Here is a 23039-nt window from a genome sequence, read left to right on the forward strand (position 1 = left end):
TGAGATGGAGGGAGAGGGGACGCCGAGCTTCCACTTTCCAGAAAGAACAGACGCATGGGTGCAGCCCACTTACTGAGGTGAAGTCCAAGGGATTCGGTTAGGGACAGGCCACAGCGTTCTCTGAGAGGCTAGGGCCACCCAGCCCCGGGCTTCCTGCACACTTGACATCAGGACAGATGGACACGGCTCAGGATGGACAGAGACTTCCTCCTGATGCCCCTAGTCCCCAACATGACCTGGCCCTCAGCAGGTGCCCCGAGAGCCTGGGTTGTGACCTGAACAATGTGGAGAAGCCCGCACAGCTGGTCCCCGTTCAATGTCATGTGCAGTTTATTGTCCTGCTCCAGTACGGTCACCCACACAGGTTCCTATCGTCATTCGTGCTCCGAGAATGTCCAGCAACCAAAGCCCTCCCTTCCACATACTCTGTGTGAGTGACAGCTGACCACGTCCCACAGAGCGAGTCCTGTGACTTAAACACTAACATCCTTTGAGACTCTAAGTTCACCGAGGGACAGTGCCCTACTTTTAGGCTCTCTTACCAATTTTAATTTACTTCAAGTAAAGCAGAAAGCAGTGTCCCAGTGTGTGGTGCAATGGAGAAAATTCTAGGCTAGAAGTCACACCCCAGACCCACCTCCTTGTCCACTCATCCATGGCCTTATTGTGTGGTTCCCATGATCACACCTTCCCCGGTGGAATGAAAAACAATGGCTGGGAACATGTTTGGGAACAAGAGGGTCGTGTCTATATACCACGGCATTTATAATTATTAGAAAGACTTTTGTATTAGGATAGTGCCTTCTGTGCTGCTGTTGTGTAATTAAAAACAACAAACTGGGAACACAGAATAAACAGTGTCAGTCACACTGACATTGCTGGATCAAACCTTTCCTGAAGACCACCATACATTTTAGTCAATCAGTTTTCTCTATTGTTACCTTACACAGTTTCTAGAAATAGCATTAGCAATGATGGTTTTATAAAGTGGATCTATTTTAAAAAGGGCTTCACAGCCAGTGTGGACCAGACTGGAGGGCAAGGGTCTGATGACAGCTATGTGGATGACTTGGACAGGAGCTGCTTTTGCGCTGGCCCTGAGGCTCCAGGATGCCCCAGCACTCTGCCTCTGTCTCTGACAGCCTGTCCTCTGCCCAGTGGGTGCTGCTGGCCTGGAACCTACTGGACAGTGGTCTCCTGGGGACAGACAGGGTCTGCTGTGGTCCCGCTTGGGCTCATCTGAGCGCTGGAACAAAGTGCTGTACAGCTCGACTCCTGTGACTGCTTCATGTGCTGAGACCCGAATCTAACTTGCCGTTACCTGTGTGGGAAGGTCGCCTGGGTCAGTTTGCTCACAGGAGAGGAGAAGGCCTCACTGGGTTCATATCTAGATGTTCAGTACCCCCAAAGCCTCATGGCTCAGAGGCGGGCTTTGGGGGGTGATTGAATCGTGGGGTGAGACACTCATCAGGGATGGGTCCACTGAGGAGTTTACAGCTGAATGCAGTGTGGGGAGGCAGAGCCCAGAGGGGTTTGCTCCCCTCCCCGCTCCTCCTCCTCTCTTCCTCCTGTCTCCCAGGTCCCCTGCAGCAACGCCCTGCCTCGGAGCCAGCTGCCCATGGACTGACCCTCTATACACTGCGAGCTAAGCAAACCCCTCCTGCTGTAAACTCTAGGTGTTGACTACTCTGTCCCAGCAGCAGGGGAAGTAACTGAGGCCCAGCCCGAGCTCTCCGCACCCGCAGGACCCCAGAAACTGGGGAGGGAAAATGCTCCCTCAAAAGCGCACCTGTGCTGAGGCTGTGTTTGCTGTTCCCTAAACACTGCAGAGCGACAGCGATTCCCCCAGCTTTTCCACTGCACTACGCACCATGAGTCATCTCCGGTAGAGCACGGGCACGTGGGCGACATGCAAATACTGCCCTCCAGAGGGGGCAGCACACAGGCCCCCCCCCGAGGAGTCCACATGACAAATGCAAAACACCCGAGAGTTCAAGTTGTGCGTGCCAGGGAGAGGAGGGTAGCCCCCCAGGGGACGCACAGAGTCCGGGACAGATTTGACCAGGAACACCAGGATCATTCAGCATGCCAGGCTGATCCACGGTCACTTCTATCCCTTGGCAAGTCAGGGTCATTTCTTCAGGGGGAGGATGCCTCTCCCGCTAGAGATCTGCCCTTCACCACGCCACCCTGCCGCCCCCGGGTGATGGAGGACCCAGGCAGCAGACCACCCCTTCATCCTCCTTGGCGGCCGGGCCTCCTACCCGGAGAACACCCGGTAACTGAAGTTATCTGGCTGCATTCGGAAGCTGTATTTCCCGGTGGTTCTCTGGTAGCGCAGGATCAGAAGAGCCACAGCCCCCGCCACCACGACCAAGGCGGTGACCACGATGAGAGCCACGTAGCTGGTGGTCAGGTGGGGCCTCGTGCCCGGAGACACACCTGCGGCCACACCTGTGGTCGCACCTGTGGTCGCACCTGTGGAGTGACACACGCTGTGAGCCGTACAGCCCCGCATGCTGCCTCCAGCCCAGGGATTCCCTCATGGGGTGAGACGTCCTCACAGCGTCCCCATGTGGCTGCAGGGCTGGATTCCTGCGGGCCAGGATGTGCAGCTTTCTTATCAAGCCCCAGGCTGACCCGGCCTCCCTGATCACGTAAGGGAATGAGGAGAGGAAACATTCAGTGTCCCAGAACCAAGCCAGCCACACCACAGCCTGAGGCCCCACAGCTCCAGTTTCCTTCCTGAGGGTGTGGGCTGCTCTGTGCCTGGGTTCTCCATTGCCAAAAGCCGTGAGAACCAGCCGCTGAGAAATACCATCCTCGCCCTTCATGTCCTGGGGTCCTCGCCAAGCCCTGCTGGCAGCCGGACCCGGCTCAGGGTCCTCTGCAGGCCAGAGAGCAGGGCTGAGAGCACATCATCAGGCTGAGCCGAGCAGCGAGAGAGAAGAGAGCCAGCGAAACGAGCTCCTGCAGCAAGGAGGAGCAACTGGGAGACAGCAATGGCTCAAGGCGAAGGGAACTTGATTCCCGAGACAGAAACTGGGGTAGAGCCCAGCCCTGTGCCGTGGGATCCTCGGCCCCAGCCCCTGGTGGTCACTAGTGCCCACAGGTGCTCAGGGTCCCTGAAAGCTGCTGAACGCCTGCTCTGACACTGGGCTGAAGAACAGGGAGCACAGGAGGGTGCCAGGAGGCTTGAAGGGGGTGTCCCAGAGTGACCACAGCTCCCTTGGGCCCTGATGGCCTGAACCGACACGCTGTGCCCTGCTGGGCCACCGCATAGGTTAGAGATAGGCTGTTACCTCTGGCAGCTAAAGCCCTGGGGCTCCTCCTACAGAAGGAGAGGGACAGCAATGGGGGGCGGCTAGGGATCTCTTAGGCACACTTGTTCCCCAAATCGCTGCTTTTTATCAAAACCACCAGAGCAATCACAGTAAACAGAACATGGAGTTTAACTGGCTGGAGGAACCTGCACACCGGGGAAAATCAGAAATGCCTCCTTCTGCCTAGATCTTCTGACTAGAACAGCTTTTTCACGTGCGCACACAATCAGGGCACACGCACACTTGCACGCACATACACACACACACACACACACAGAATTGACCGCGTTCACAGCCTGAGCTGCCCCCTCTGCGCGTACATGCAATGTGGTTACCAGGGAGCAGAAACGTCTGCTCGGAACTTCTTGGGACCCCACCGCCCGGTTCTCGGAGCCCTGGCTTGCCCTTGGCAGCGTGGGGACCATAGTGGACCCCACTTTCCGGGCTGTTCAGGAGAAATAAGTTACATCCTATACTCCAGGGACTCAGCACCCCTCCAATGGATCGTGGCTCTTACATATTTCTGTTCTTTCACTGCTGCAGGTCTTTCGGGGAAATCTGGATGCCACATTTCAGGGCAGTCGTTTGGTTTGCAGCAGACTCTCTGCCATCTGAACCTAGGCGTGGACTCACCTGCCGAACGGAGGAGGGGTCCCCAGGAAACCTCCAGCATCCTGGCACCATCCCTGCTTCTCAGAACCCGGAAATCATTGCAGTTCTGTGGGGTGGTTTGGAAGGAGGGAAATTTCAAGCTGGCTGCACCGCTTCTAGCAGGGGTCACTGTCGGGGTGGTATCCAGCTGAGTCAGGGGGTTCATGTCCAGGTGTCAAAAGGGGGAGGAGCACGGGGCACCCTGCTGGTACCAGGGGACAGGCAGGAAGTAGGACGGAGGGCCACACCAAGCACTGTGATGGAGGTCACTGGTCCTTTGCTCCCTGCCTGGGGACCACACAGGCCACATACAACTCCTGTCACCTCTGCCTTACAGAAAGGCCCCCCGGCCCTGTAGGACCACCCACTGCATCCCTGGGCCCTCCAGTGAGATGTTGGCACCCTAACCCCACAGCTGCAGTTGTGCCTGTATTTGGAAAGGTGACCAATTTAGGGTAGGCCACTTGGTGGGCTCTAATCCTGTACAGCTGGAGTCCTTGCAGAAAGGAGGATCTGGACCTGGAAACCAGTGTGCACTGAGAGAAGGAGATGCAAAGGCACCGAGGAAGCAACTCCAAGCCAAGATGGAGCCAGGAGAGGCCTGGACCCAGCCTCCTGCACGGCTCGGAAGGAAGTGGCCCTGCTGGCACTCTGACCTTAGATACTCAGACCTGGGGGTCAGTTTCTGCAGCTGCTGCCTGATCTGCGTCCTAGCAGCCCTAAAACTAGTATGGTACCTGTCCTAAAGGAACCTGTTGTGACCTACACCAAGGTCGGGTTGACAGAGACCAGCAGAGTTCTCTAACTAGTCCCTGCCTGGGCACAGAGTGCAGCTTCCAAACCTTCAAACACAGAGGTCTGGGGAGACGAAATTGCAGAATTACCCCTGCCACTGTTCATGTTCGGAACAAAGTGGGAGGGAAGTATCATCCAGGCTGTTTACTGATGGGCCCTCAGTGCTGCTAAAAGGACAGAAGCTGAAATAACATCTATACGCCCAGGTGCCCAATCAGCGACCATGGGGAGAAGTTTGATGGCAGGGGCAGTGACCACAGCCTCACAAATGCTGGGTCCAGGCACTGGCAAGTTGGGGAGACCCCCAGCTCTCCAGGCCTCAGCCAGCTGCTCAATGCCCAGCACCGTTTCTCAGGCCAAGAGTGCCTGGCCTGGCCTGGCCTCTTAGGAGCAGCAGCCCCTCACCCGGGAGCCCCAGGACTCACTATCTTGCACGTGGCACCAGGGGACTCCATGCAGACCCGGAGCTTGCAGTGCAGGTAAACTATGGAGTTGTTGATGAAGGAGAAGATTCTCAGCTTGAACTGGGCCTTGCTGGAGTCTCCGTTCTGGATCACGCTGGTGTAGGTGTTGGGGACAGGGCAGCTACGAAAGGAAATGTGGGTCTAGGGGGCACCCAGGTCCCCAGACCCAGGCCCACCTCAGGGCCCACGCCACGGGCCCAGTGCCCCCTAAGCCCACCTGTTGTTGATGAACCCAAAGGTGACGGGGTCCTGGGCATCCCTGGAGGGCGTCGCCCAGCATCGAACCAGCACCACCTTGAGGCTGCTCTTCTGCCTGTGCAGCCCCACTTGGACCTTGACCTCATCGCTGGCAGACACGCTGTAGTTCTGAGGTATGGGAGAATCTCCGACGAACAGCTGCATTTCCGTGACAAACGTGCCCGCGCCGTGCAGGTCTTCCATGACAGTGTAAACCCTGCGAGGGAGTGGCAGTCGGGGGGTCGTTTCTGCGGCCCCCTGTTTCTTGGTCCTCCCTCTGGAAGCAACTCCCAAGAAGTATGATGTGGGGAGCCGCTGAAGCTGGAGATCGATCAGGTGTGGGGCTAAAGCAAGGCCTTCCCTGAGAACCCAGAGCCCAAATCGAGCCGGGTAAACCAGCTGCCCCAGCTCCAGGAAGGGAGGGCCCAGCCGGCCAGGCAGACAGGTAGCCGGCAGCGGGGCTGAACCTGCCGTCCTCCTCCTGAGTGTGTAAATAACCGCGCTGCAGCGGCTGGGCAGTTCCTTCTGTCCCATCAGGAGAGGGGGCTCCACCGGACCCCAGCTTTCCGCCCCTCTTTATTTTCCCATCCTCTCACCGTCCTTCACCCCAAGAACCTCAAGAGCTGCATGTGCAAATCAGCGAGGACCCCCCAGAGGACAGCACAGGGCCCTTTTTGAGAAGCAGAGCTGGCTGCCTGCTGGGGAACAGGAGCAGCTCCCCACTCACCCCCACTTCGGGGTGTAGCCCAGGGACGTCAGAAGGTCATTCCGGAAGATGCAGCGAATGGGGCTCAGGATTGTGGGGTGGTGGATAATGCCGTCTGGGGACCGGTCGTTCCTCAGGACTGTCTTCACCACTGTGCTGGTCTTGTTCTGGGCACAGAGCGGACCAAGAGTGAGCTGTGGGTGAAGGCTGTGGAATCGGGGTCTTTGTGCAAGCTCGGCCTCCCACATGCAAAGCCCCTGTGGCCCTCACCTCACTTTGGCTATTGCGGCTTGGACGCCTGCTGTTAACAGGAAAGAGGCAGAGACTGACAACCACACGTCCCACCTCCACCCTGCAAGTGACTCTCAGGCAATGGGCTTCGAACTGGTGGCCCTGTGGGCCCTGGGTTTGGACCCCACAGAGCGCCGCCTTCTCTTTCCTCTCCGCCGCCCCAAACTCTCCCAGCTCCTCATCAGAGCTGGGTGCTGGCTCAGGGAACGGGGCGGAGAGAGCAGCCCCCGGCCTCTGCCAGCAGCCTCCACACCATCCTCATGGGGGCACGGACTCTTGGGGAGCGGCCCAGTGTGCACAGCGGGGAGCACCAGAGCACAGTGGGGGACACCTGCCTTTTGACGTTTTTTAGGTCTTCAGTGCTGTGGTTTGAACCCAGTGCCTGCACACGAGCTATACCCTCAGCCTCTTTTCAGTTTTGATTTTGAGTCAGGGTCTTATTAAGTGATTAAGTTGTCCAGGCTGGGCTCAAACTTAGGATGTTCCTGTCTCAGCCTCCCACAGTGCTGGGATGATAGGCATGTGCCCTATGCCCTGCTTTAAGCACCCTAAGGTATGTTCCACAAACTCCAGGCTGCAGCAGCTCTGGCCTGAGAAGGCAGCAGCAGCCGGCCACACACCTTGACTCTGATCTCTAAGTTAGGTGCTCCTGTGCCTGGAGTTGGGGCGGGGACCAGAGGTCACTGTGGCTGAAGAACCCCCTGCCTACCTGGGGCCTTGGGGTAAATTCACACTCACACCGCACAGCCATATACACACACTCATGTAAGCACACAGACACGTGCAGATGGGGACTCACGCCCGCTTCCACACATACTCATGCACGGCACCATGACATTCCCTCCTGGGTCCTGGAATTCCTCCTTTCCCTTCCATTTTCCGTTCTGCCCTTGCAACCTGACTCCAGCCACCCCAAGGCCTTTGCCCAGAGCCCTGCAGGGTGGGGCCAGCAATTCCTTCCTGACTCAGGCTGCAGGCTGAGAACTAGGGCACCCAGTGCCCTTGGCTGGGTGCCGGCTTGGTGAGCAGGTCCTGCCCGGGTCCCCCACAGCTCATGACCACCCTCAGGGATGTCCCCCTGTTCCTTACACTCTGCACGAGGGTCCCGCACTCGCCCCAGCCAACTGCTAGCAGCACGTGGGAGTCGTTGCTGACGCTGGCATTGCAGGCTGGCTGTCCCAGGTACAGGGAGGATTCGGGGATGAGCTCCTGCTGCAGAAAGTGCTTCTGGATGGCGATGCCCACACGCTCCATCTCACACAGCACCCTGACTGCACCCGTCAGGTTCAGCCGTGGCTGCGTGCCCTGGGGCTCGGGGTTGGTGCCAGGTGGGAGGGCAGCCGAGGTCTCTGCCCCGGCTGGGCGATGCTCGGGGCTGGGGGTCAGAGTGAAGCTGTCAGGAGAGCCACCTGAGAATAGAGGAGGCAGAGGTCAGGTGGGCGGCTCTGCGGGACCCGGGCTGTGTCTTCCAGTAGCCACAGCCAGCAGAGCCAAGGCACCACGCCCTGAGCTGGGCCGGGTCCCCTGCCCTCCCTCAGAGGCTCATCCTTAAAATGGGTCCCCAGTCGGGCCTTGTGCCACACCCCTGCCCCAGAAGGACCTGAGGCCACCTCCTTCTTGCCCCAGGCAGCTCCTGACCCCAGCCCCGCCCCACCCCCAGCAGCCGATTCTGCTCTCCACCCTCTCCCAGAGTCAGCCAGCCGCCCCAGCCATCTTCAATAACTGTCTTCTCAACGAAGCTCCCACCACACGCTGCCCACCATGTCCCCTAAAGACCAGCTCCAGGCCAGGTGTAGGGGCGCATGCCTATCATCCTAGTAATTGGGAGGCTGAGGCAGGAGGATCACCTAGTGTTCAGGGCCGGCCTGGGCTACAGAATGACACCCTGTTTCCAATGACAACCAGCTCCAAGACACCCCTCCAGGATTAGGGGAGTTACCTGCACAGGCTCTTCCAGAATATTCCACACGGGAGTCAGGGGCTCCCCCCTCGCAGCTGCAGGTGAAAGTCCCCAGGGTGTTGTGGCAGGAGGTCCCCGGCACACAGTCGTCCTCGCCCCTTCCACACTCATCGTAATCTGAGAGGCATTGGGGAGACGGCAGAGGAGGTGACCTGGGCTGCAGGACCTCTGGGAGGCCAGAGGGAGCCAGAGGGGGCTGCCATGTGCCACTCGGGGAGGAGCTGGTCAGGGCAGCACAGGCTTCTGTCCCCTTCTAGTCCTGATGTCCTCACGGGCTACTGAGGGGCCCAGGTTTCATGTCTAGTCAGTCATCAACTGTCCATCACTCAGCCCACTGAACCAAGCCCACTCCGCTTCCCTCTTCACCCCTCTTCCCCCATCTCAATGTACCCCATTTCCCAGAATCAACAACCACCCATGCTGTGGCCTTCACCCCGTGCATTTCCCACCCCAGGACTCGGTGTCCCCAGTTTGTCCACTTTGAAAGCCACACAGAAGATGAGTCTGCACCAACTGTATGCAAATGGAGGCCTCTGTCCTCAGGAGGAAGCCCCAGACCTCGTCTCCCCACGCCCAGGGGCTGGACACCCGGGAAGATTTGAAACTACTGCTGGGCCGATGCCCAGGGAGGGTGGGCAAACTCTGCCCCCACCTGCAGACTCCCAGCGCCTGGCCAGGCTCCGCAGGCTGGGAGGACCATTTCACTCGAAAGACATTTATTTCTAAGAGAGCGAGTTATTTGAAGGGGGTGTCTCGGCTGATCACATCTTCTGGGATTTTCTTCTCAGTATTATTGATTCGAATCTTTTGTGCTGCCCTTATCAGGTTCTGAGTATTTATCATCTATTTGTATGATTATTGCATGAAGTTAGGATATCAGTTCATCAGTTTATCGAAAGTGTAGTTTTTTGCTTTCATAATGGTGACTTACTTTGCTTGACATAGAAAGCGTAGGAGTTTCTTGGAGACCTGTCTTGGGCTCATCACAGAGCTCCGCCTGGCTCAACTCATGACAACCCTGCCTCCCGCTCCCAGCCCCAGGATTACAGGCCTGTGCCACCACACCCAGTGAAAATTTATATTTTGGGGTAACCAAGTATTTTAGCCTCTTTCTTTGAAAACCTGCCCTTAGGAAACTGTTCTCATTCCCCAACTCAGAAAATATTTCCTCACAATTTTAAGTCTTCATTTTTTCATATATACAATTATAAGCCAGTTGTCATTTAGTTTCAAGGACAAGGGATGATCAAAAATAAAAATGTATCACAGTACATTTTCACATTAATTCCTTTCAAAAATCCTCCCCCTCATTTTGAGCACATTCATCCCACCATCCTGGCCTCTGTCTGCAGCAGCTCTGGGGTCCTCTTTCTTGAGTGTTTTTCTGCGGTTTGATAAAAGCACAGTGCCTGCTGCCACTGAGCACCGTCCAGCAGAAAGGTGGCTCCTAAAAACACGATGCTGAGTCTTCATCCGCCTTGGTCCTGGGATCTGGTACTGTGGGACTTCCAGCTCCTCCCCAAAGCCAAAGTGACCATGCAGGGGACACATTTTGATTCTATTTAGGACACTGAAGCATCCTGGACAGCTTAGGCAAAAGGACTCCAGAGCTGCTGCAGAGTGGCCAGGATGGTGGGAGGAGTGCATTTTTGAGGGAAGGAGGAAGATTTCGAGGGTGTTCATGGCAGTGTGTCTTTCACTGTAATAATTTTTTATAATTAAAAATGAATTATATTGTTCGATCACACCTTTTTAGAATACAAGGAAAGAATCTGAGTCACCTTTTTCTCCCCACCCTTCTTTTCTTAGAAAAGGAGAAGAGAGGGGCTGCTTCGAGGGACAGATCTACCTCAGCCATCTAACAGGGGCGGAGAGAGACAGGCAACCCTGACAGGTGGCAGCCACCCTGGGAATCTCTGCAGGGCCAGCTGAAGATGCTTCAGCCTTCAAACCTCAGAAACAGCGATGGTACAGTGAGAGACACAGGGAGCATCCCAGCCAATCTGCATTTTCCACTGAATTCTAGGAAGGGCCAGCATGGGGACCTGTCTTCCAAAGGCCCGAGGGTCACAGTGGGGCTCCTGCCCAGAAATCAAGGGAGGACACCGACACTCCCACGTCTGCCTACCCCATATGAAGGTATCGTTCCTGACCACCTCCAGCTGAGACATGTTCCCCAGGGCATCCAGGAATGTGGCAGACACCACCCCGACATCCACAGCCACCGTTATCAGCAGGTCAAACTCCACCACGATGCTGCCATTGGTGACGCAAGTGATGCTCATCCTGATCCCACCGGTGTCCATGTGCTGGCGTAGAGTGGCCGGCAGGGAGTCCCGCACCTTGGAGAGACGGAGGACGCGGGCCACTGAGGGGATCCCACCCCACAGCAGGGCTGGCTCACAGGATGGTCAAAGCTGCAGGGTGGCTCTGTGCCCCTCTCCTGCTTGCTCAGGCCCCAGCTCAGCACCCATGCCCTGGACGTCTGGGACGCAGAGAAGGTCCCTGTCCCACAGCACAGGGGCAGGGGTGGAGAGATGGCCGTGGGTTTAGCATGGGTCAGGGCCCCACCCCTACTGGCCCATCTTATGAGGGCTCACGGTGGCAGCCGGACCCTGGGGAGTGAGGGGGCAGGGCAGGGGCAGGCAGGGGAGCGAGACCATGCTGCTTTCCATGCTTCCTGACATGGTACATTCCCCATTCTGTTCCTCCTTCCTATCCCCAGGCCGCCTCTGCATGCAGCTTCCTAGTGGGATAGGCAGCTCCTGCTCTTAGATTCTGCTGCTGTGGCGAAGTCCTATGTCACACACTCTGTTCCCCAGGCCAGCCCACCATGGCCTAAATGCCCAGAGACTGTGGTCTTACAGTGGACTGTCCCGGCCCATGCAGTGCAAATGTGCTAGACAGTGGAGCTCGTGCAGGGACAGTGCTCCAGCGAGGGACCAGGGCATGAAGCGGCCCGGGGCACAGGGGTCATGTCCTGTTCCTGGCCACCCACAGCAAACAAATTCCTTGTCACCTGTCAGAGGCTGACCTGAGCCCTTGGTTGGCGCAGTCACACGGCTGCTGTCAAAGTCCTGGGTCTTTCTCCTCCCCTCCCCTCACAAATATCCGCTGGGGGCTTGGGTGTTAATGTGACCACTTCAAAGTTCCAGGCTCCCTCTAAGGTGCCAAGCCAGATGCCACATCAACCCGCACCTCCCGGTACTCAACACACCCAGCCTGGGCACGGGCCTGTCAAGGTCTATGCGGTGCTGAGATTCTAAACATAAAAGCAACTCTCCCCAAACAGGCAAAGCAGGACAAGCTGAAAAATTAGCCAAGCAGCTCGAGATGGAGACAGGGCTGCTTCACCTGGTCTCCGGAGAGCCGTCACTTTACCCCAAGGAGGCGGCAACAGGTACCACCAACCACACCACCCTCGCCTCTGGCAGCCTGATGCTGGCAGACCCTGGGTCCCAGGGACCACAGCTGCTGGCCGGGCCATTTATTTTACCAAGGAGCCAGGCTGGTGGGGTCCCCCCCCCCCCCAATCCACTGGGCCCTTGTGCATCTGCACTCTTGCCATGAGATGGCGCTGTAGAACCTGCTCTGCCTGGGTTTTAAAGCTCCCAACTCAGGCTAAGAAAAACTGAAAAAGTCCACTAATAAAAACAAGGGCAATTGTGTTATGACCAGTTCATTCTCTATATCTTTAAAAAAAATCTAACCTCCAACAAGATATCGATGCTGCTGCCCTGACTAGCCTATAAGGACACGCATCCCAGAGGACACCAAGGAAGCCCCTATTAGGAAGCAGGACGGGGAAGGTGGGAAAGCGGCTTGGAAGGAGGCCCTAGTGGGGTGCTTCACAATAGACACAAGTGGACACAACCCAGATCAGTGAATGCATGGAGGAAAAAATGTGACCATGGGCCGTGGCCCAGCCCTAGGGGAGCAAAGCCAGTGTGTGCCACGTGGGTGAGCCTGGAGAGCTCACACCAAGTGGAAGAAGCCAGACCCCGCCATCACCCAGTGCCTGACTCTGTCACTGTGGGCACCCAGAATGGGTGAATCCACGGAGATGGGGAGCAGAGGGCAATGCCCATGGGCGAATCAGGGGACAGGCTGGGGGCTCCGCTTTGGGGTGATGAAAATTGTCTGGAGTTAGATGGTGATGATTGCCATGTGGCCCAGGGAACAGACTCCAAGCCACTGAATTACCCTATGAAATGTGAAAACTTCCTCTCTGGGGTAGAGTTAAAAACATCACACCACAGTGATCCACGCACACCCGTGTTCATAGCAGCATAATTCAAACATGTAAAGCTTTTTTTTTTTTTTTTTTTGTCTTTCTGAGACGGGATCTCCCTGTGCCGTTCAGCCTGGCCTTGATCTTAGTGTGTAGCCCAGGCTGGTCTTGAACTCGCAATGATCTTTCTGTCTCAGCCCAAAGAGCTAAATCTTGAAAGTGGCCTCTGTGTCCACTGGCAGAGGAATGTTTAAAGAGAGGGTGGTGTTTGCACATGCGAGCCTCACTGGGCTGTAAACCTGGGGTATTTATGGGAAAACCAAAGCACCCCGAGACCTTTCGGTTAAGGAAATCAGATCCACAACCTCGAACATTTCATGGCTTCTCTTTCATGAAAAGGTTAACAGGGAAAAGAACGAGGAAAAATCTATCATTTCTGCTCTCAGCTTCTGGTTTGACTCCAACAGCCAGCGTGAGCTCACTCTGCAGGCTTTTGGATTCTTTGGCTATGTTAGAGTCTTTGTTGTTGCTATGATTATGATCTATTTTGAATAAAAAATAAATAAATCCCCAAAATAGGAAATAGATGAAGATAACGATTAGCTCAGCAATTGCCTGGATTTGGGAGACAGTAACTAGTGGGTCATGTGTTTGGTTTTAGGAAAACAGAAACATTTCCATTTGACTGTGGTCAACGCTGTCAACATGATAAATCTATGGATTCTGTGGCACGTGCAATAGACCTCGGCTTTTAAAGTCTTCCGGGAGGGGGTTCCCGCAATGGACAGGAAGCAGTGCGGCTCCAGGTGAAGAGGGGACAGGTGTGGCCGTGTCCCAGGCACCAGGGCTTAGTCCCAGGCTCCTTCAGCACCGAGGAGCCCAAGCGCTGCCCTCCATCCCTCACCTCCCCAGGGTCAGGGATGCCCGCCTGACTCACCGTCCGGGAGAACAGGTCCACGAAGGCCCGGTACTCCGTGCTGCTGGCATTGCGGAAGGACTCTGAGAACCTGACGTTTGCGATCCTCACTTTGCCACTGAGCTTCTGGGCCGCTGCAGGGTAGAGAACGGACACACTCATTAAAGGCGTGTCACCTTGGCTTCCCAGCCGCCGGCCCACACTGGCAGGAAGAACAGCATGTGGGGCTGACCACACTCTAGGAAGGTGGACACCGGTGCCCCAGTGCCGCCCCCGGGCTCCAGAGGCTGTAGCACAGGCCTGGCGCAGAGGTAGACACCTCCTGAGGCTGAAGAACCAGCTGGGCCTTCAGCTGTCTCCTCTCCCCTGACGGCCTGCGTTCCAAGGGGGCAGGACCCAGGGCCCGGTGTCAGGCCAGAGCACCATGGCAGGTGAAAGAAGCCCATAAAACCACTAAGCTGGGGCCACAGCATGACTGGGACTTGGGTCCACACCAGGACCCGGTGCCAGGGTGAGCTGCACGGCTCCTCTTCTGCAGCAACCTCCCCGGGCTCAGGGAGTCCTGTGTGCTCTGGCACCTGTGTCCTTGTGGCTCTGCACTCCAGCAAGGCCTCTGGGAACAGGCGCCTCTGCCTTGCGGCCTCACTGGGTCCACCACAGTGGTGGAGAGGGGGTATGGGGCACCCACTCTGTGTCAGGGTGTTGGGCGCGAGCCACAAGGGCCTCCTCTTGGGGGCTTGGAGTTGGTCCCCCAAGACCTTCTTACTTGGTCTTAATCCAAACCACAATCTACCCCTGCCTTGAGATCACTGCTACCAATGTGTGGACCATCTGCTGCACCAGAACCTCCGAGTGTGTCTGGTGGGCCCCCTCCTGTGTCTGGTGGACCTCTTTCTGTGTCTGGTGGACCCCGCCTGTGTCTGATGGGCCCAGCCTGTGTCTGGTGGACCCCCTCCTGTTGTCTGATGGCCCCGCCTGTGTCTGATGGACCCCCTCCTGTGTCTGATGGACCCTCCCTGCCTGTGTCTGATGGGCCCAGCCTGTGTCTGGTGGACCCCCTCCTATGTCTGGTGGACCCCCTCCTGTGTCTGATGGGCCCAGCCTGTGTCTGGTAGACCCCCTCCTATGTCTGGTAGAAGGCCACACCCCCTGACAGTAGAGAATGGAGGGGCCCAAGAAATGCAGGTAGTGCTGTTGAACCACAGACCCACAAGGACCAGGACAGGGGCATCTGCTGCCCACGACAAAGCCACTCTGCCCCGATCCCTGCTGGCAGCTGCTCCTCGGGAGCCCTGGGCCTGCTGTCCACACTGCAGGAGCAAAGGGGCCAGAAGAACAGAAGCCCAGTAGCGTCTACCCTCCACCGAACCCCTCTCCTCCATCTCCTCTATCTCCTCCTTGCTTCCCCCTCAGGGACACTGCAGCTCCCCCACCCCCACACCTTACCTGTCCTCACTTTCAGCCTCGTCCCCGCACCCTCCTCTCCACACGCCTTGGCTGTGAGCTCCACCAGGTAGGAGACGCCGGGTTCCAGCCCTGACAGCTTCGCATTGTGCTCCCTGGTCTCCAGGGCCACGGCGGGGCCCTTCGGGGCGGTGGCAGAGAGATGGAAGGTGGGGCGCAGGGTGACATCTGCCTCCCACATCAGGTGGAAGCCGGTGCTGGTCACGTTGGAGACCGTGACCTTCCTGATGGGGACAGGGGCTGGGAGCAGTAGGGAGGACAGGCCACAGTGAGGGCAGCCAGGGACGGTCCTGGGAGGGTCCTGCCAGGAGCCTGCTGGTCCCCCAACCCCCTGGGCAATTGCACAGCAGGGGATAAAAGGTGGTGGACAGAGTACTACGTCACACAGGGGTCCGAGAAGGCCAGAGCTCTTGTGGCTAAGACCCAGGCTTTCTGAACTGGCACTGTTTATGGGGTCCATCCTATCAGGAGAAAGCAGGAACAGCTGAGACACACAGCAGGGAATGGAGCTAGGCCTTGTGCAGCAGGAACAGAGACGTTCCCAGAGGTGCGTCTGCTGCGTGAGAGCCGTTTCAGCTCTAAGTGTGGCCGCTACGGCCCTGGAGTTCTGAGTGGAAGTTGGTGTCCTCAGCCAGGATGTTACTGTGCTTCCTTCAAAGACACAGGGTCACAGGCCACCACAGGCTGTCACTGGGAACACTGGTATGGAGAGCTCTACATGCCAGCCGCTGGCTCAGCAAGCAGGTCATTAAGGCCTGGTAGACTCAGACGTTAGTGCAGAAAGCCCGCTGATTAACTCTACAGCTCACTCAATACAGCCTTTTCAGTATGGCCTGTCAGGGCCCTCACTGCCACACACACCTGCGAGAGGCCCCTGTCCTGGCTTTCTCAGACAGCGCCCTTCCCTGAGGTGGCCCTTGGCTTGGCCCAGTCTCTGAGTATGGCTACGATGGCCCTAAAGGCCCCAGGTGCCAAAGCCCTTCTGCAGGATCTGGGCTGCTTCCTGGCTGAGCTGTCCACCCCTGACATGGTGGACCTCACAGGACAGCGTGGGTGGCAGTGCTGGTCTGAGAGCCACTCGGATGGGGACAGTGCTGCATGCGGTGAGGGTCGGATGGAGCCTCTCTGCACACACAGTGAGGACACCGCGGGCAGCAAGCTGGCGCTGCTCAGAGCTGCAGCTGGCCTCCGGGGCGGCCCAGGGGTTTGGGGCAGGCTGAACCCTCTCTGCACAGCACGGGGAAAACAGGTCATTTGCAGGACACTGGCGCAGGACAGGAGGGGAAAAGCAGGGTGGTAGGGCACGGATGGGGGTGTAGGACTACTGATGTACCCGACACTTGGGGTGCTCCGGGGCCCTTGGAACACATGCACCTTGGTATCTCCTCCCCCTACTTCTGCCCCACCAGCTACCAAACAAGTGCCTTAGGGCAGGAGGAAAGGCTGAGACAGGCTTCTCTCCCTAACCAGACCGGATGCCAGCAGGGAAGCCACCTGCTCTGCACAGGGCCTCACACTGCCCGTCAGGCTGGCCCAGGACACACCAGATCTGTGGGCTTGGCTACCTCTGATCCCACAAGCCACAAAGTTCCCTTCAGGATCCCGGTCCCCGGGGCCACTCACCACAGGCAGGGGTCTCCAGAGCCACAGTGGTGGGGACCGTCAGGGAGCCCTGGGAGGCAGAAGGCCCAGGGTCCTCCTGCCACAGTGTCGTGGACTGCAGAGGTGTCCCCTGCGTGGGGAGGCTGGGGTGCCATTCAACGTGACCTGTGGGGCTGCTGGTGGGCGCTGGCAGGGTGGGTGGTTCTGTGGTGATGTTTCCCAGGAGCTGCCCACGGGAGTGCACTGGGCCATCTGTGGTCCCCCAGGAGGACCCAGGGCTCGGCCCAGGAGCCATGGGGGAGGAGGCTGGGCTGGGCATCTCACTGGCCACCCCTGGGCTCGGGGCTACACTGGGCCCCCCGCTATTCCTGTGCTGTCCAACTGTGCCATCAGCCCCTCTCTTGGGTAGGGGCCCTGGGGTGGGGACCTGGGCTGCTGTCGGGGTACATTCTAGGTTCCTGGGGTTGGGTGACAATGTGGGGGGCTCTGGGACAAGAGCTGTGTTTCTTGTGGTGAGGACCAGGGCAGTGACCCCCAGTGCTGCAGACAGACCACGTCCGGTGGGGCTGACCACATCACCTGCAAGACACAGCCACTGTCAGACTCCAGCAGTGAACAAGCAAATGGCCTGGCCCCTCCCTGGCAAGATGGTCAGGAAGGGAGGGGACACTGCCATCCACGGGAGCGCCCCATCCCGCTCTGGACCCCGAGGAGGACATGGCTGATATGTTGGTGTTGAATGAGGCCATGTCTGCTGTCTCCTGGCTCCCTCAGCAGGCAGAGGCAGGAGGACCTCCTCATTTGATAAAGAGGAAGCTGAGACCCGAGAGCGGGGCCCGGGGGGGGGGGGCAGGAAGGTGGGCAGGGCTTGGTTCCCCTGGCCTCAGAACACTCCTTGAGGCTCTGGGGAACAGCATGAATCCCCACATCTGTACTCCATGTGGGAGTCACTGCTAATTTCTCTCACCAGCTACTGGGCATTCAGAGAATCAAAAAAAAAAAAAAAAAAAAAAAAAGGCTCATTGCAGGGACATTGGAAGCTGGAAGGTGCTTTGAGGGGTTGAGGACCAGGATTCTCCTCTGAGACATCTTCCTGCTCCTTCCCACCAGCCTGGGGATGGGAGCAGGACCAAGTGCTCACTCCACCCATGCCTGCACCCGGGCCAGACATGGCCAATCGATCACAGCATCTAAAGTCTGCAGGGGGCTTCTTCCTGCTTCTGCACTCAGCAACCTGCCAGGCCCAATCCACTGATAGAGTAGACCCCAAAAGACCTGGGGCAGAGATGTGGCAGGACTGGGGCACAGTCTCTCCGTCTCAGGACCCTTTTGGAGTTCACCTAGGCTTCCACCCTTCCTTGGGCTGCAGGCCCATAGCTCCCGTGGGCAGCTGTGCCCTCTAAACATCACTAACATTAAATTTTATACCAGCACTGGGGTAGAGACGGAGAAAAGCCAGTTGGGGTCTTTATACGTGTTTAGCACAATGATCAGTATTTTAAAAGAAAACCAGAACCTTCCTATGGTCTCTTGCATTTCTGTGGGCCTACAGTGCTGTCCCTGTGGAGAAGTCACCCTCACTCCTGGCCCAGCCCAGAACAGGACAGGGGACACACACCCTCACAGGCCCGGCCTGGCCGGGTGGGACTGGCGTCCCTGGCTGTGTGACACTGGCAGGTGTAGGAGCCCTCGAGGTTGACGCAGCGGGCGGCAGGCGAGCAGTCATGCTCCGAGGCGTGGGCACACTCATCCCGATCTGCAGGCAGAAGGCAGACAGTGGTGAGAAGGTGACCTGGCCACTTGGAAAACGAAAGGGCGCTGGACGGGGGAATGAGGTGAGAAGCACAGATGGCCGCCCTGCAAAGGATAGGACCCCATGTGACACCCATGACACCCAGAGCCCGGGCTCAAGGCTTACACCGAGCCCTCCAGGAAGCCAGATGGTGACCAGGCACCCGTGAACAACCTGCCCTGATGACACCCTCTCTCTCTCTCTCTTTCTTTCTGTCCTGGGGATTGAACTCAGGGCCCCTATTTCAAGCTCCATCCCTAGCCCCTTTTCTATGTTTTCTTTGGAGACAGGGTCTCACTAAATCACCAAGTTCCCCAGGCTGGGCTTGAACTTGGGATCCTCCTGCCTCAGCCCCCCAGAATGCTGGGGTTACAAGCATGGGTCAGTCTACCTGGCCCATTCCTCTCATTTATTTTGTCTCCCTCTGATGTTGTGACATTCCTTAATATTCAGTGTTCAGCGAGCCAGGTGTGGTGGCTCATGCCTATAATCCCAGATCTCAGGAGGCTGAGCCAGGAGGATCGTTGCAAATTTGAAACCAGCCTAGGCTACAAAGTGAGCTCAAGGCCAGCCTGTACTGCATAGAGACCCCGTCTCAAAAAGACAAAAAAAAAAAAAAAAAAAATTCAGTGTTCAGAAAAATACCTGAACTGGGGTGTTGGGGTCCAGGGAAGCCTCCAGGACGTCTAAATTCAGAGCGCCCAGATGTCTGGGTGGGAACAGCTGGTGAGCACCACACCTTCTCCCCTGGGCCCAGGAAGCCCCCTGCCCTCTTGAGCTGGACCCAGAAGGGTGCCAGGCAGTCCCAACCCTTACAGCCCAGAGTCCTTGCTTACCTTCCCCCAAGTCCTATCTCTACCCAAGTCCTGGTCAGCCACAATTTCAAAACAGAGGCACTTGGGGCTCTCCATTTCCTTCTCTTTACCCTCCTCCATCCTTTCTGGTCTCCCTGGTAACCACCACCCCATCCTTCCACTGCTCCAAGATGCTCCTGTGGATTTTGACATGCAACTAGTAATAACCATGAATGAAACCTTAAGAATAGATATCTCACCGGGTATCACGGTGCACACCTGGAATCCCAACACTCAGGAGGCTGAGGCGGGAGGATCCAGGTCAATTCTAGACCACACTGCTGAACTACATAGTGAAATCCTATCTCAAAAGACAAGACAACACAAGACTAGCTATCTCAAGCTGCAAGGCTTGCTTCTGGGGGTCACTGCCTGCAGGGAAGCTGCTGGGCCACAGAGCAGAAGGAGATGTCACCCCAGGGTGGAGACTGCTGGCTGGGGAGCGCTCTGAACAGAGCCAGCTCTGCTGGAAGCCAGTCGGGCAGGAACCGTGTGGTCCCTGCGGGTACTGACAGGTAGCTGAGCCCGCAGCAGGTGGATTCAGCTACTGGATTCAGGCTGAGACAGGGCCTGTTCCGTCCTGTAAGGACAGCGCTCAGCCGTGGCTGCTCCGCTCCGTTCCGCTTTGTGTGGTCTGCAAGCGAGGCTGCCTCAGGACTCCTTTCTGGGGCGCTGCCTGACCTCCTCCTGCAGGCGTCCGTGTATAGGGCCGGGCAGGGTGCCCAGCGTGGAGCAGAGTGCAGAGCAAGGCAAGACAGGCTTCCTTCACCTTGCACCACAGCCAAGGCCAGGGCTCCCCGCTGCAAGGCGGTGCTGGTGCACATGAGAGGAAGCTGCCCGGCATCCCTGCACACTGCTGGCCGGCCAGACAGCTCGAGAGTGGGCAGGAGCACAGCCTAGCAGCCCACACCCAGGACATCCCAGTAGGGGATGAGCAAAGATGAGGTAACGACAACCTGCTCCCCCAGAAGGCTCCCAAAGCTCCGTGTCGGGCTGTGGACACAGAAACCCCTTGCAGCAGGCAGGGCCCTCAAGTCACTGGAGTCCCTGACTGTGCCCACAGCTACCCTGCTCTGGCCTACTGCACAGAGGCTGTGCTCTGTGGTGACTGTGCCAGCTCTGCTGCATGGAGAAGCCAAGGTCACTGGGTCAGACAACTGTCGGGGCCCAGCCAGGTCTCCCATCAAAACCAAGTGGAGGCCCCATGGTGGCCAGGGTGGGACAGCTCCCTGCGGCAGCACTGCACCTGGGCACGCATTGTAAGGGCCTCCTCCAGCAGGAGCAACATCCGAATTCTCCCTCCAGCTGGAAGCCCATGATCGAGGTGCTGGCAGGGCTGCACTGGCCGTGGGCTTGAGGTGATATTTCCTGCCTCCTCCGGCTACCCACAGCTCAGGCAGCTTCTGGGCTCATGGCCACATCCCTGCTCTCCAACTTCACATGGCCTCCTACCTCCATGGGAAGGGCTCTTCCGATATTCTGTCCCAGGTGGGGATGTTATCCTGGGCTGGAGTTCAGCTCAGGCACCCCAAGTTCAGCCACAGGATGACACCATTGTGAGATCCTAACCTCACACAGGGCTGCAAACCCTTACCCTAGAGAAGGACACAAGCGGAGGTGCAGGTAGATGGGTGTATCTTTGGGGACACTGCTGCCCCCAGCCCTGGATCCTAAGTCCCCAGATCCAGACCTGGCACTACCTGGGCCCTGGTCCATCAGGTTCTGGGAGTGAGGCAGGGCTGGACCTGCTGAAAGGCAAATCCCCACTAAGGGGTCCCCAGCTCCACAGCCCAGCCAGACAAGGGTCTATGAGGGGTGGAGCCACCTTCATCCTGAGGCCGCCAGGAGCAGTGTCCTTGGGTGAGCTTTTCCAGGAGCCACTCGGAAGTAGACCTGCAGGCTGCCTGAGTTCCTGCACAAGTGACTGTTGGGGACGGTCAGCACACACTCACACTTGGACCCCTGCCAGGGCCACTAGGGGTCTCCCAATGTCCTGGGACAGAGGCAAGCGTCCCACTGTTCCATCTCCGTCCCACTCTGTCTCTCCAGGCCTGTGTTCACCTCTGGTGCTCTCTGCCTCTCTCTGCTCCTGCATCTGTCCCCTTCTCCGTCTCTCTGTCCTGCCCCTCTCTGTGTCTATCGCTGTCTGTCTAGATCTCTCCCTTGGTGGCTTTCTCTGTTTCTAAGTCTCTGTTACTCTGTACCTCCTGCATCTACAGCAAGGTGACAGGAAGTGGACTAGGACACCGTAAAGGCCCCACCATGGGCAATTAACAGCCACCCGAGATGCTGGGACCCCAGTCATAGGAACTGCAACCCTGTCCTCTACCCCACCTGAACACCCGGCACCACCCCGGGGGCCCCAACTCTTTCCATAACAGAGAGTGAGCTGTGGGTCCCCAGCTCTGGCCCTGGTTCAGTGGAGGATGCAGGACAGGGCTTGCAGCTCCTTTAGGGTATTTCCCTTGGGATGAAAGGGAGTCCATCTCCAAGCCGCTCAGGTGATCTGAGCTGGAGGGTCCCAGGGGCACACGCACCTTGCACTCGACTCCCCTGGGGGTCGATCTGGAACATGGTGCTTGCACGCAGAAGCTGGAGCATGGGGGCCAAAGTGGAGACACCCACAGGGGACTCAGGGTCCAGCACCATGACTCGGAGGGTTGCTACCACACTTCCCGCCTGGAGCGACGTGATCTCCAGCCTCAGCTTCCCCATCCTGTGCAGCTCAGAAACTGCTGGCGGGAAGGAGTTCTCAACCTGGCCGGAAAGAAACCACAGGCACTCGAACAGGGCATCGGCGACGCCTTCCCCGGTGTGGGACTCCCATCGTCCTGGAGACCACCCAATTGGGTGCCCCAAAAACTAGCAATAGGGGACCCCGTGTGTGTGTGAGTGAGGCAGAGATTAGGAACTGAGTAATGGAGAGAGGGACACCAAGGAGCGGCCCCTGGGGCAGCTTGTAGCTATCCTCTCCATACTGGGCCGTATTTCCCCAGACAGCACGCAGACAGAGCCCGGCACCCAGATCCCTGCGAAAACCAGGGAACGTGCTCTGGAAAAGCCAACCTCCCCATGCGACTGTGGCTCGACTTCCCCGATGCACAAAGAACTGTGCCGTCGCCTCCTCCTCCCCAGGGCAGCAGCTGGCCTTTGTGTGGTGTTGCGTCTCTGGGCGCCTGGAAGGGTGACCATGCCCGGCCCGCCTGCTGTTACCTCGCGCAGCAGCTGGCGAGAGAAGGTCCGGCGTTCCTCGCTGCCGCCGTCCAGCAGCTGCTCCGTCAGGTTGTGGTTTGTGATCCTTATGATGACTTCGAACACCCGGGCATCTGGGGCAGACAAAAGAGCACACAGGAGCGGTGACCCCAAGGTCCCAAGTTGCCCCTGGCCTGGGGTGTGACTAAGGTGAGGCCCTAGGTTCCAAGCCCCACACCACAAAGTAACTAAATAGGCATACTCTCTCTCACCAGTGGCTCTGTAAAGCCGATTATCTGATAAAGGAATTTAAAAGAACGCATTGTGGATTGAGGCTGTTTCCACCGCTCACTGATCATGGCCAGGATGGGGACAGGAGGATGGAGGGTCAAGTCCACACCAGGAGGAGCCAGAATTCAAACACACACAAGGGTTCAAGACCCCCCAAGTCTTCTTACCTGGGGGGCTGCCGCACCCCTCTGCCCTGTTCACAGCCACCAGGACCTCACCCTGGGTCCCCCAAAGGCCTCCCCAGTGCTGGGGGTAACTGGTCCCATCTTG

The 23039-nt window shown here is 57.7% G+C and overlaps 1 protein-coding gene across 1 annotated transcript in view; it reads right to left on the reverse strand.

The window, feature by feature from the left end:
* Positions 1-312: 312 nt before the first annotated feature.
* The window catches only part of Umodl1 (uromodulin like 1), a 44065-nt gene continuing 21338 nt past the window's right edge, over positions 313-23039 (reverse strand). Inside the window, exons 9-22 of the mRNA XM_063225322.1 lie at positions 22500-22612; positions 21824-22043; positions 18259-18396; positions 16662-17219; positions 15021-15278; positions 13596-13708; positions 10556-10769; positions 8367-8544; positions 7557-7842; positions 6198-6343; positions 5451-5687; positions 5195-5354; positions 3957-4041; positions 313-2442 (exon numbers count right to left, since the gene is read on the reverse strand). Of these exons, the coding sequence (XP_063081392.1) occupies positions 2261-2442; positions 3957-4041; positions 5195-5354; positions 5451-5687; positions 6198-6343; positions 7557-7842; positions 8367-8544; positions 10556-10769; positions 13596-13708; positions 15021-15278; positions 16662-17219; positions 18259-18396; positions 21824-22043; positions 22500-22612 (2888 nt within the window). The 3' untranslated portion in view covers positions 313-2260. The remainder of the gene's footprint in view (positions 2443-3956; positions 4042-5194; positions 5355-5450; positions 5688-6197; positions 6344-7556; positions 7843-8366; positions 8545-10555; positions 10770-13595; positions 13709-15020; positions 15279-16661; positions 17220-18258; positions 18397-21823; positions 22044-22499; positions 22613-23039) is intronic.

This window comes from Cavia porcellus, unplaced genomic scaffold, assembly GCF_034190915.1.
Source record: "Cavia porcellus strain 051 isolate PalLab524CR breed Dunkin Hartley unplaced genomic scaffold, mCavPor4.1 scaffold_15, whole genome shotgun sequence".
Taxonomy (NCBI): domain Eukaryota; kingdom Metazoa; phylum Chordata; class Mammalia; order Rodentia; family Caviidae; genus Cavia; species Cavia porcellus.